At 41.0% G+C, this 14,569-nt stretch overlaps 1 protein-coding gene across 1 annotated transcript; it reads left to right on the plus strand.

Annotated features, from left to right (window-relative positions):
• The first annotated feature begins 64 nt into the window (after positions 1-64).
• Positions 65-14,369, plus strand: LOC120803069 (pterin-4-alpha-carbinolamine dehydratase 2-like). The gene is made up of 4 exons (XM_040151374.1): positions 65-377; positions 1,541-1,672; positions 12,320-12,400; positions 14,129-14,369. Exons 1-4 carry the CDS (start codon positions 264-266, stop codon positions 14,222-14,224), a joined length of 423 nt encoding a protein of 140 aa, XP_040007308.1. The 5' UTR covers positions 65-263; the 3' UTR covers positions 14,225-14,369.
• The last annotated feature ends 200 nt before the right edge of the window (positions 14,370-14,569 follow it).

The following is a 14,569-nucleotide window of genomic DNA, read 5'->3' on the forward strand; positions in this document are numbered from 1 at the left end:
TGCACTTCTGGATTTAGAATTGATTTGATACTAATGTGCTCATGATCACTGACTACAGGATCTGGCTCACAAGACCTCCCATATCACTGTATGAAAAAGACCTAGTATTCCCTTTGGCATAACCAGACTCCCATGTAACATTTGGGATTTTAATCAGGCAGTAAACTGAACAGCTATGGTGCAGTGTGAGACGACAGGAGAGGACAAGCAGAGAGCCGAAGAGGTGACAGTGGAGGAAGAGGACAGCAGACAAAGCGCTGGTTATGTTTGGGTTAATGTTTAGCCTGAGGACGGGCAGCTCATGGCCCTGCAGCCATCTGTGCCGGCTGGGCGGTCTGCTGCTGCCTCCGCTCTCCAGGAACAACTCGTCTAAAATGGTGAGTGCTGCAGTGGAAACCAGTCTTTCGGCGTTAGCATGTACAAGCATCTTATCTACGGACTGTATACGAGGCTGCAGCGATGCAGGTGGGAGTAAAAGCTCCTGAGGCAAACGACGCGCTGTGCAAACTTGTAGGCGCTGACATAACAAGTGGGGAAAGCCCCATGGCACCCGCTCCGTTTAATGCCATGCGGGGCAAAAACGTATGCCAAACTCCCTTCGAGCAACTCCGGATTAAACGTCTGCATGTATAGCTGTGAACTGATACACCCTTTTTAGCAGAGTTTGTGACACATTTCGGGTTCATCGGAGCTACTCTTCAACTCGGCGTAAATAGTTTGACGGCTGTATCTCGCCAGACAATATTGGCTTGAAATCTAAATTTCATTAATTTGTTTGTGCTCCTTCCTCCCGAACGGTTATTGCTTCGTCGTGCGGGACCTAAATTCTGCGGCGATGGCGATGTCATTAAGTCGAATATTTTTTCACATTGAGCTCGGATGTGTGGATTGTTGAATTGCCGAGGAGAAGGGTGCGTTTTAACGAGTCAGTCATGGGTTGAAATCACATTGTTGCGAGTTTAAGTTCGCTAATAAGTAGGCCAATATTAAACTGATTAAGAATGAATGATTAAGTTTGGTGTGGTTTTTTTTAAGTGTACATATGGAGAGTTCACACTCAGTGATTACACAGGTAACGTGAGTGTCACTCCTGCGTGGCCATTGCTCGTTTGGTTTGGCACTAGTGCTCATTTTTGGTGCTAGGCCGCCACCTTGCGGCCGCAGCGGTAACAGCGCCCGGGACACCGCTGCAACGCACGTGACAGCTGGACACATGAATCATTAAGCCTGTGGTTGCACACGGCCAGGAAAGGTTGATCGGCACGTTTGCGTCAAAGTGACCTTGGTTTCAAAAGACATCTTCAAAATGAACACCATGGACCACTAATGATGTGGTTTGACAGTTGAAATGTTAGTTTTAGAGATGTGACTTTGTTCAATGAAGGATTCCCTGTTTTACAACTGAAGCTGATACAGAAGACTGTTTGTTTGCCATTAGTACGAATAGACACAGAGTAAGCAGTTAGCATAGTTATAACTATGACAAAAAAAAACAAACAACTAAATGATGCGCAATGTACTCGTGTGTGATTGTCTCCAGTCGTCGGACTCCCACTGGCTCACTCCTGCAGACCGGGAGGAGCTGGTGATGGAGCTCAGGGCCACTGGCTGGATGGAGGTGGAGGACCGCGATGCCATCTTCAAAGAGCTTCACTTTAAAACCTTTAATCAGGTGTGTGTGCATATACATTTATGCTGATATACTTCTTATCTTTTTAGAGCAGATGTTAGATTATTGAGATAAATAATTGAGATTAACAGTTATAGCTCGTCTCTGGGATCACAAAATCCGACAAAATCTGCATCAATGTGCAGCTGGTGAGAGCGTGTATATTCTTATATATATATAAGAACACAAACACAGGCAGCTGACATCTGCTTCGGTGTCTGTAGTTTCTTATTCCAGATGGATGGCAGAGTTTGTGATGAACAGTCTTTTTTTTTTTTTTTCTATAATGACTTTTGATGGTTGAAAAATGACTATTGAAAGGTTGATTATGAAAGAAACCTTTATTCCTTCTCACTGTTATCTGCTCAGTGGGACATGCATGATCAGGCTTATCAAATCTAGGACTGGGTATTGTTTCAAAATTTTCAATAACAGTGCCAACAGAGTACCTAAGTTACATTACAGATAGCAAAGAGAACAATTTTTAAATCCCTTACTTTGAGCAGTATTAACACGTTTTTCAAATGAATGACTGAATGAATAAATTAATGTTTCATTTTTGTGTCATACCACTGAGATGTCCCATCTGACACTGGATTGCATGACATACAGTACAATGACACCAGATATAAATAAAGACTTCAGTTAACAATGAGAAGACAGACCATGACTGCATACCACATACTACGCATGTTCCTAAACAATATGTGTACCTATAAAAACAGAAAATATGATTTGCCCATATAAAAAAACTGAATATTGATATACACATGTAGTAACACCGTTTTTTTTGCGTCCATGTGTTGATTAAATAAACTGACATTGTAAAAGCGTCAGTTTTAAAGTCATTGCATTATTTCAAAAAAGCTTAATCACAATCTGTTATAATTTAACTAATTTACTTGTGTCTCAGACCAAGATATAACAATCCTTCTGTTTTTTTCTCTTCACAAAGCATGCCAAACAAGCATTCAATGCCAAATCGTTACTTTATACCACAAGACACATTTTGGTCTCGACAAGTTGTGGGTTCATTGCCCAGCCCTAATCACTACAGGACAGTTTAGGTCATGTCAGTCACTTTGGTACACCATGTTGCTGAGGCTCGTGCCCCAATATCTGTGTGCACCCTTTTCATATCATTAATGACAAGGTATTTCATTTTGAAGTGTTTTTCAAGCCACCCAAGGATACTGTGGATGAGTTATTTATATCAAAAACAAAAGTGAAAAAATAATAGACGTGTCAGAAGTGAAAAATAGATAAGGGAGAAAATATGCAGTTATATACACCATACACTTAAAAAGTGGGTTTTTAGTTGGTGTAAACTTTATGTTGTCCTGATGAGTTGTGAGAAAATGTGATGGAAACTTTATATAACATTCTACACTTGCATCAAATTCACCAAAGCTTGTGAAATGAAGAAAATGCATTGTATTTACAGTGCTACTGTAAAATATTAAAAACTCAAGATTCACTCACTAGCTTCTTCCGGCCTTCTTCAGCAAATGGAAATTTCGCAGTGTTACCCTAGTACACAGTTTGGTCACGTGTATAAGATCTGAAACACAAACAAGCCGTATATGACCAGTTCATAAAGCTGTGATATGATTGAAAGTTTTTTATATAAAGAGTCTGTTCTTCAGGATCTTCTGAGTAATAGAACTACCTCAAGAAATACTGCAAACAATAATAAGTGTTTAATCTAAAAACCTGGTTGTACCCGATGGGCGGGGTTGATCAAATCAGGACAAGTCAGGAGACCTCTCGGCAGTATCATAGATATTGTGTTTCCTTCATGGCAGTTGATACCAGTTCTAACACTTCTGGGGATAAAAGAAAAGCTTTAAGAAATGTTTTTTGGCAGAGCACTGGTAGGTAGCTTTCTATTTTGCATCAGCCCTGCATTGGGGCGAAGTAAACTGTAACATCTCAAGGCCACTTAGCGGACTTCCTCTAATCCTGTCGTTAGTTGTTTTAGCCCCCAAAATAGTCTGTTTTTACACTTCCCCGTGTTTGAAGTCGGGGGGCGAGCACTCACCTCCCCCATCTGCTCCTCCGGGCTCTAAAGCCTCTCCTCTTACCCCGACACGTCAGGCTGCATTACCCTGAGACATGCCAGGCAGCCAGTTGGCAGCAATTGGGGTTTCGATCAGAATGATTTCTTTCACAAACAATCAAATTGGTTAAAATGTTTCATCTGGTTCACAAACCACTAACAACCCCATCATTCCTTCTGGTAGATGTGCTTTGCTTTCTCTTTTTTTCTTGCTCGTTGCCACCCTCCTTTCCCCATCTCTCTCTCTCCATCTTTGTCTGTCTCTCATTCCCATTCTGTGCCCCATGTTATTGGGGAATGAGCTCATGTTGTTCCATTTTTACATGCTGGCAACTCTCTCCGTCTGTCTCTCAGTCCGTCTTTTTCACTCTCTTTTATTCTTTCTCCAGCAACCCCCCCATTTCTCTGATGCATTTTCACAAACTCTTCAGCTGGGTTTTCAGGGTTGTTCTTAAAGGGCCATACCAGAGGGGAGTGGAGATGAGGAGCGACATGCTGGCTGATTTCCATTCGCCACTTATCTGCCAGTGATGGGCTTGAGGAAATCAGATCCCTGAGAGTTTATAATGAGAATAACAAATCCCCTCTCTGTGAGTTGAAACACTTCCTCTTGTGGTCTCTAGGGGGTGGTAGAGCTGTACCCATGACTATGTAAATCCACAGTGACCATCTGTTGAAGGGGAGCCGAATACGAGAGGCATAGAGCCACTCATAGCTGCAAATGAAGTTATAAAGAACATGACAGCTGGACTTGCATTTTCGAGTTTATTTTTTTTTTGATTACAGCAAGTGGAAATGACGCTGTTGTAACCAGCACAGTAATTTATCTGCGGCATGTGGGTATACTCTGCGCTGTTAGTGGCAGTAGTCTGAGACGTAAATGTGAGTTATTTTCCTCGTCAAGTCCAGTGTATTTAATCGGGTTTGAGAGGTGAAATCCTCTCTCTGGAGTTACTTTGGTCAGTGAGAATCCCTGCAATCATATGTGGAAACATCTGTGTGTGTGTGTGTGTGTGTGTGTGTGTGTGTGTGTTTGTGTGTGTGTGTGTCTTTAATACTGTAAATTTTGGTTGGAGATGTGCATGTTTTTAAGTCGCAGGCACTGATATTGTTTACGCGTCAAACTTTATGTTATGTATGTTTACAGATGACCATCTGTTTTACATTTCGGTGGATGAAGTGGAAACATTCATGTGACACAAGTGAAATGGGTAGCCTTAAGAAGCAGTTTGTACAGGGGAGGTGAGCTATGCATGCTCAGCTATGCATGCTCACGACGATGACATTCCTTCTTTCCCCACAAACAAAATCCCTCAAAATTTGCATTCGGGATGGAAAAATGGCCAATGGTTGTCGTGAGTCTCTCTTGCAAAGTGAGCAAGCCATTCCTTAACTAAGGAGCAGAGACTTTCAAACCAGGTAAATGTTTGTCCAGAGTGTGTTTTGACTATTTTTATTTACGAGATAAACAGGAAAATTAGGGTGTCCACCAGTGAAGAGGTCATTAAGTTTTCCAGACAATCGACCAATTAAGCAACAGGTTAATCAATAATCAAACTTTAGTTTTAGCCCTATTTTGGATACTTCATCTACTGAGTTCACGTAGTTAATTGAAGTACCACACAGCTCATATTACATGGCCTCATTTGTCTACACCATTATCAATGTACACATTAAAATCAAATATTAAACAGCATTTCCTTGCAGGTCCTGGGAAACTCACAAAACTCATGGTTTGAAAGGATTTATTGCTGTTTTAACCAATATGATATAATATATTGTTAGATCCTTAGTAAATATTTGCATTATTAATTTGGTAATATCTACTTAGTAGGGGCTATATTGCTGCATTTATGTTCCCCAAACCTTTCAGTGACTTCTGTACATGTCCATGTATAAGATGAAAAGACATACTTGTATATCGAAATTCAGTTTTTAATGCTCAGCAATCAGGCCTCCAAATATTGGAAAGAGAGGGAGATGTGTTGGCCACATTCAACAAGCACAAAATTGTCCCAGACTGATGCTGCGATGCAGTAAAACTCCATCAAGCTGCTTTAGAAACTGTTTTGAGGTCAAAGCTGTTCAGTGTCAAGATGTTTTCTAGAATAAATTAATCAAATAGCAAATTAATTGAAATTCACAACATGTACAATCTTAGTCGTGCAAAGAATATTGCAAAAAAAACCAAAAAAGAATATGACACAAACTTGAGACAAACAACACACCAAAATTGCGGTTCTCCACAGACAATAACTGCATTACAAGCAACCAGAAAAAGCGGCCGAGTCCACACAGATTCTGGACTTCGGTTCCAATTTTGAGACTGAGGCAGGTGCTGTAATTTCTGAGGAGAGTGGTGCTGTGTTCAGACAGTTCCCTCTGCTCCCCTCGCTCCATTCTCAGGGGCTGATCCCCCTTTTTATATTCAGTCAGGGGCTTCCTCACCACCAGATCTCCTTCAAGCCTCTGCCTCTCGTTATGGGCCTCGCTCTGCTTGTGTTGAATAAGTTGTCCTACAACTAAAACTGAGCCCTTGGGTAAACCAAACTCTCACAGCCACCCCACTCATGTTTCTCTCTCTCTCTCTCTCTCTCACATACACACACACACACACACACACATATTGGCCACTTCCTTGATATCAGTTCAGTGTACTCTCTATTTATGTGTACAAAGTTCAGATTTCAATTGTTTTTTATTTGGGCAATTAATCAGTTGATTACATTTTTTGCTGATAGAGTGTTTGTCGTGTGACAGATACTTTGAATTATGACGATCAGTCCTCATTTCGTCAATTTGCTGGCTACAGCTCCAAAAATACTGCATGATTTGCATGGTTTTCTTTGCGTCATATTATTATAAAATGAATACTTTTGAATAAGGATGAAATTATTCATTGAAAAACTCCTTGACTAGTTACAGCTGATTATTTCCAGGACTAACTTAATTATTTTGTTCAATTTTTGTTTTAATTATGTTGTTCCCAGAGTTTCCCTACTATGGAAAGGTCACGGTGAGTCAACTTGTTTTTAAAGAGCTGCTAACCCTCAAAGAATTCTGTCAGTGGACAGTTTTGGTGTCATAAATAAACTGTTTCAGCAGCATTTCCACCATGACAAAAATAAAATTCTGGTGGAAGGACAGAAGACGGGCAAGAAAATGTTCAAAAAACATTAAGTAATAGTCAACTAAATCTAATCTAAACCCGCGTATGTACACGTCTACATACATCCTGCACAAGCGCTCACACCATATCCCTTACTCAGAGCGAGAGGCCGGTTAATCGGCTCAGCGGTGTACAGTTCCTACCTCCGTCTCCAAAATGGAACTTTCCCTGGGAATTGGAGGCATCCTGCATTCATCTCATCTTGTGAAAATGGCCAGAGGGAAGCCGCGAGGTGTGGCGCCCAAGCGGAGGTGGTTAGATAATCTGGCTATCAGTCCTTGGGTAAGCTAAGATGGCCCTGACGTCTGCTGTCTTTTGACGAGCCCAATGTCTTTTTAAACCCTTGCTGGTAACCCTGCAGTTAATGAGGGGGTTTGCATAAGTTGGCGTTAACGCCATGCTTGAGCATTACATGACACTCTTTACATAAATAGGAGCTGACGTGTGTGAACATTTGTTACACACAATATTAGTCACTTGAGTGTTCATAGCACAGCAGAGCATGTATCACCTTTGTCAGAGTATCAAATTGAAGCTCTTCTCTGTGTTTCTTGACTTTGAGGACGTTAATTTGAGAAGATTATTACCGCTGATGTTACGGGTGCCCAGCAGAGCTCTCTCTACTACATGAAAGAACCTCAGCGCTTGGCAGCTTCGCTTCGTAATTATTCGATATTTTGTTTGAAGTTTCATGTCAACTTAGCGGGCAGCCTTGCCTGGCCAGCTGGAAGCTTGTGAAGAGCTGTTTGGGAAAGGAGAGAAATGAGACATAAGAGGTGTGGTCATCATCATCATCATCACCAGCACCACCGTGCAATTCACAGCATTCTTGCCTTTCACTGCGGAGGAGTGAAGGTTTTCCAGGGGGCTGATGCTGACGCGGGTGATGATGGGGCTTCCAGGGTAATCATCGGGTAGTCATGGTGGTGTGTAATGGAGGAGACCGGCTTGTCGTCTTTGTGTGTGTCGGCACATACTTGTGTGCACGCCGAGGAGGTTTGCATATGTGGATTTGTACATGCATCAGTGTGCATGTGTGTGTCTATCAGAGGCTAGTAAGAGTAGGCACAATCTGCATGCACTTAGTCCTGGCAAGGCAGAGCAGGCGTTTCTAAGCCCCTGGACCGCGCGGCAGTGGAAAACCGATCTGTAAATAACAGACACATGTGTTTGAAACTGAGTCCTGTATTCCAGCCCATGGCCGCAATGAGAGAGAGAACACCACTCTGCTCCGACGTCAAATTGTCTCATCCAGTGTTGTATGACAATCATGCCGTAATAGCACCAAAATGACTCCTCAGAAGCGGGTGCATGGGGAAAGGGGCATAGTGGGGGTCTGCCTTTGGGTGTTTCTGATTATTTGAGATGGGGGCCTGCATAATGTCATGTCAAATTATTTGACTCTGACAGCTACAGCTTGTTGGGCCAGTTGGAAAGAATGGCTGGCTGGCTGGCTGGCTGGCTGGCTGAAAGGATTGATAGCCGACTGGCTGGCTGACCTGTTGACTCCAGAAGTGTGGCCCGTGCAATACAAATGGGGTAAACAAAGCACTTTGAGAAAGAGAGTCCTTGACCTCTGTTGACATAAGACCTCAGATGGGAGCGTTGGTTTTATTTTCTTGTTTGGCCCAAGTGGAGCGCGTAGAGATGACCTACAGGTGACAGACATGCGTTTCGCTGCCACTTCGCCAGTATTGTGTACTGCTTCTTTGCTTACTGCCCCTGACGGACCATCACCTGTGAGAGGACGCAGATGCAGGGCACGATTTTTCAGGCCTTTTTAGGATTTCAGGTGTTCTGGACATTCAACTTCAATTCATTTGTATTGGCAGTTTACTACTTCCCTTGCTTTTTCTCCTCTTATTTTTTTCTTCTTGAGACATGCAGTGTCTTTTCTCAGGGTTCATATTGCATACAGACTGAATTTGTCATCTTCTGTTTCACATTCCCCACATTACATTTTGCTCTGTGGTTCGTTTGCACATCAATGAGTTCTAAACAGGGACATGTGACTTTTTGGGAAGTGTAACACTTCTCTTGAGCATAGCAGCCTGCTTCTGGTAAGGGACTTTGAAGTTTGGATAATGAGTATAAGCTCTGGTTGGGGTTGGTTCACTGTCAATTCAAATGATTCAAAGTGCAAATAAAAAACACACTTATTTGAATACTAATACAGCATTTGTTCTCAATTATTGGCGGGCTTCATCATGCCACGAGCTGGCTTTGGAAGAAAAATATACTTCTTGAATTAAAACTGATGTGAAGTGACCAATTATCGGTCCAGTTTAGAAGTTTCTTCCCCTGCCAAGTTTGGAAACTTGTGGAAATGCATCACACAGATGTGACTGCAGATGTTTGCAGTTAGAGACCCTTCATAATGTCAGTGAATCTACAACTGTGTTATTGTGATAATTTTGCTTTAGAGTGGTGTGACCCAGTTGGCAGACGTGGTGTTACATGGTATCCTCCCCATATTAAAGAGGGAAGTACACCCATTATTCACACATGCTTATCAAGGATAGGAGCCACTTTGTCTTCGGTGATTCATATATGAAATCGTTCCAGTGAAAAGCAACCCTATTTTGTTATCGTCATGAACACAGCCATAATCAGCATACATTTGGACTGCTAACCAAAGTGGTCCAATTTAGCCAAGGAATTAAATAGTTATTGCAGGTTTTGGCCACTTGGGGGCAGTGTAAAGAAGTTATAAACACAACATTAGCATCACCTCTTACGTTAATGTGGTGAGTGGCTTATTTACACATTCAGCAGTAACAGACCAACAATATAATTCATTTGGAGTCTGGTGTATGTGTGTCAATGTCAACCCAATATTCACTCTCTTTTATCCCTGTTTTTTTTTCTCTCTACCAACTCCTGAGGGAAATATCTGGTTCTTTAGCTGCTAAATGCTCCACTATGTTCAGCAGCTGGTCGCTACCTGTGTCTGTCTGCTTTTTGGTGCTGAGCAGGTAGTGTAGAGTAGGTTTTTTATAGCTTTTTCACTAAAGACTGCCTGCTGTAACCAAAAACGACACTACACGAGTGGTGAGAGGGTGAGAGGGAACCATACCAGTAAAGTGTGGGCCGGACATCTAAACAACGACCCGAATCTCACTATAAACCTCTGTAAAGCCAAGGGGAGCTTCAGATTCAGATGGTAATTGTTTGTAGGTTCATCACTACAAGTGACTTCTTTCACAGTGTCAGACTGTTTTTACATTGTCATTTGATACATTTTAAAATGATCAATTGTAGCTGCTTTAAGTATAGTCCAATTAATACTGGATTTCTGAAGCAGAAACTGATATTTATCTCTTACTAATAAGTCAGGTAATGGAAAGTGAGTTTTTGAAAGAACGTGGTGTTTTGAAAGGGGATCGTGTGCGTGAACCCTTAAGTGTTCACATTGAATCTTTTTGCCTGTCACTCAATGTTCCTCAGCAGCAGATTAGCCTGAGCTTGGCCCTGAGAGAGCGAGGACATGTTTGGGCAACACCTGACATGACAGGCTGCTTAACCATCTCCATTAGAGCCAATGAGAACTGAGAAAAAGCAGACCTACTCAGTCTCCAAATTGGTGCCAGTGGGGTCAAGTTGCAGGAATATGCCAATTACTTAAATTGATCAGGAGGCGGTTTCCTTGATAACCAATTTGATCAAGCTGCCGATTGTGTTACATGCGTCGCTCTCTACGGGCACCGAACAGGACGTCTCAGAAATTGGTTACAACGCACTAAAAAGGCTAAACGCAATTTCCTCTGTGAGAGTAATTCTGTTTCGTCATGTCAGGTGGTGGACGGGGCTGTAGCCAGGACCTGTAAACAATGGCGTTTCAGTGGATTTAATTAGGCAGGGAGGAAGTATTTAGGGGCTTAATTGAGATTGCAGTGGGAAATTGCTCTGAAATAGGTCTACCTGATTTTTTTTTTCCTCTCCTCACAGTGGACATGACGGGGGATTTCACTCTTCTCTTTGTAGATAATTAGAATAACCATAATCACTCCCTGGATGGCCTGTGATTGGAGAGAGCCACATGCCGAACTTGAAATATGAAGAGTGTGTATGTTTCCGAGTGTTTGCATACAAGCTCTCTGCTCCTTACGTGAAAGTATGCACACATGCATTCATGAGGGTTTTCTACATCTGCTTCTCTGTGCCTCAGATGGCAGCATAGCTCCTTGCACTGCATGCGTCGTCCACTACTTGTTTTACTTTTTTTTTCATCCTCAGTTTATTGACCCAGACCTTGATAGAAAAAGGTGGTTTCAGTGCTTTGGAACATTTTTTGGTACAGTGGCATTCGTTTTGATTGAATATTTTAATTTTTGTAAGATCCAGAGTTTCTTTAAGGAAGATTTTTTCAAATCAAATTAAATGTTTTGATTTTAAAATTTAACAAAATGATTGAGTATATATTCTTGGCCAATTTTCAATTTATTAAATTTTTACTGTCACTTACTTAGAGCAACTTTCATTTATATACTCCCCAGAACAAAACTCCTTCTCCTCTCCTCTCCTCTCCTCTCCTGCCATGCTGCTTTAAATTCCATCCCTGGAGAACGGCAGTTTTCCTCTTGGAGCTGAGATTTGAAGCAGTCACATTAAGCTCGAAAAATTAAATGTAAAATCTGTTTTCCATCTCTTTTGAAACTGTCTGTCCTTCAGGTTCAGCCTTTCTCGTTAACCTTTAAGTCCAACTATTCAGCATTTATAGGCAGTATGCTGTATAAGCTTTTAATAAATGGTTAATAACAAATTATAATGTAGGTATAAGCAGCTACAAGTGTTTATTAATGTATTTGTCAACAACTATAACTCCTCCCGTGGCCACCCGTAAGTGGCTGCTGGTGTATAAACAGATAATGAATGAAAATATAGTAAAACACAGTTACAATTATATGACATGTCTTCTTAAATGTTTGTGTAATGCTTATAAATGGCAAAAAAAATGGAGAACTCCAAGTAAGGAGTTATCTCTTCCAGTAAGGTTTAGACATTGATGTTTTTGTGTCAAGTACATTGTGGCAAATCAGAGTGCAGTTGGCTTAGGTTTTACTGTTGAGCAGTTAGGCCGAGATTTTTAAGTGTGAAACAAAGAGGCAGCTTTTATGCTTCGGTTTTGCAGCTAACATTAATCACTAGGGAAGAAATCTAAATTGAATCATCGCTTCCTCATAGAAGCGATGATTCAACCACATTTTGTGGTGCTGTTGAACTGTATTGCATTTTACTGAGAGGTGTTTCCAATATTTTGTCCACCCCACTTATATCAGTGAGGGCAGATTAGATGAAAAAGTCCAACAAAGAATTGCATAAAAAAGCCTTATAATGGTAATAGCTTTGCAGGTTTTGTTAGAGGAGAAATCCACTCCCTGAATTGTTTTTGAGTGACAGTTGATTGTTTCTTCCTAACCAGGCATTTGGCTTCATGTCTCGGGTGGCTCTGCAGGCAGAGAAGATGAACCATCACCCAGAATGGTTCAATGTTTATAATAAGGTAATAAATGTCTCCGCATTATGGTTCAAATCACACTTTGTAATAGTGTTTGAGGTTTCACTTACAGTTCTGCATCTTAGTATCCATTACAGAAATCACGGCTTGTAGAATCAAACAGTGTTATCACGGCTACGTGTTTGAGTACTGCCATATTTACAATGCTACGGTTGGTTTATAAAAAATTACAGACACACTGAGATCAATCAACCCTGGATAAAGTCAGATTTTTTTCATGTCAAACAATCCTCACTTGTTCTGGAGAGCTCTCCACTCAAAGCTTGAAACACACTTCATTAGTCAGAGCAACAAAAAAAAAAAACAAAAAAAAAACGCAGTAGCTTCGTAATGTAATCCCATCGTTTTTCTTGTGAAAAGCTCTGCAAATACCTCTACCTCCCCTCCACGAAGCCCTCACAACCCCCCAACACTCACACACACTCTCTCACTTTCTGTGCCTCAGAAATAAAGTAATGGTTGATATGACAAACCCAGTCCCTGAAAATCTCTCAGCATTAGGCTGTAGCCACTGAGTTACTGTGTGGTGGACCGGGCCGCTCAGAGAGGAATGCTGCACCTAATCCACTCTTTATTAAAGTGGCTGTAGAATGGTGCTACAGGTCTCTGGGCCCCGCAGCACTTTCCACACAGACACTTGAACATAAATCCCACAATGCCTGAGGTTCAGCCTCGACAAAATAGATGCTGTATACTGGGCTACTGCTAATATTCAATTAATATTCATTCATGGTCTGTTCTGTTTTCTGTGGCTTTCAATATTAAAATGTGAGTTTATACAGTAATCATTTTTTTCTGAGCCAGAGCGGCTCTACAGGGGAGCAACCTCATTGGCTGAGTCAAATTCCAGTGGTTGGAGCCAAAAGTGTCCCTTCAAAAGTATCTGAATGCATTCTGCTGAAGGAAGAGTTGGACATCCACTGAATTTATCACAGTTCCCGCCATATTTCAATACAATATACGTACATTTGCCAGTTCATTGGGTACGCCTACACGGCATCCACAAACTGCAGCCTCCAAAATGACCACCATCTGAATCAAAACCAGTTTCAACAAAAACTAAACATTATAACCTTCATGAAGGGTGGATTTATTGCAGGACTGTTGTATTAAACTGCATTAGTTTTAGCTAGGTGTTCCTAATGAACTGGCAACTGAGTGTATGCCACTTTTTGCGGTTCAAGACTTAAATAAAAAAAACATTTCTACATTTTTGGGAAATATGTGTATTCGCTTTCCTTCCGAAGATCAATATCAATCTCATGTCTGTGCGTTACGTACAGAGCTGGAGTCAGTTATAGTCCAACCTGCGCGATAACTGGAGATGCTGCACAGAATTACTGAGTTGTTGGATAAACTGTTGTTAGTCAAGAAAATACCTCCAACACCCAACTCCCTGTGAAAGTAAACTTGTAAGTCAACAACAAAAATATAAGGCACAGTTGCCAATACACAGTAATGTTAACTTAAAGCATGAAAGCATAAATGACTAGCAGACTGCATTGTTATTATTTCAGGGTTGCAAAACACTAGGAATACTCCACCAAAAAAGTTATTACTTAATGATCAAATACTCAACTCCTGTAGTCTCCTCACCTATTACTAGAAATCTTTAACCCAGTAAGATTATTTTAATTGCAACAATAATTATAATTTTTCTGCTTGACCTGCGGTTGCTTTGTGATGGCAAACAATGCTTACGTGTCCTAACAGGTCCAGATTACATTGACTACACACGACTGTGGAGGACTGTCAAAACGGGACATCAAAATGGCAAAGTTTATCGACAAAATCTCACTTTCTATGTAGTATATTTGGTGTTAATCTAAAAGTTTAATTTCTCTTTCTCAGTTTTTCTAGTTTCCCTTTCAGTCCCAGCTAAGAAATGTATTTTATCTCCTACATGTCCATATCTTGCCTTTACTTTTGTCTCAAATAAAATCTGTGAAAATATTCAATTCTCATGTTTTCATTTTCTACAAGCTTTCTGTGAGAATAAAACTTGAAAAGGTATTGTCTCTGTAATTGATTTACAATAATGCAGTCTTGCACTGACTCTTTAATTATAAGGACTTTCTAAGGCTTTGTAGAAAAACTTGCTCTGGGGTTTAGAATAACAATTCCATCACCAGCTGATTCTGGCAGATTTAATCT

The sequence above is a fragment of the Xiphias gladius genome, chromosome 17 (genome assembly GCF_016859285.1).
Source record: "Xiphias gladius isolate SHS-SW01 ecotype Sanya breed wild chromosome 17, ASM1685928v1, whole genome shotgun sequence".
NCBI classification, from domain to species: domain Eukaryota; kingdom Metazoa; phylum Chordata; class Actinopteri; order Istiophoriformes; family Xiphiidae; genus Xiphias; species Xiphias gladius.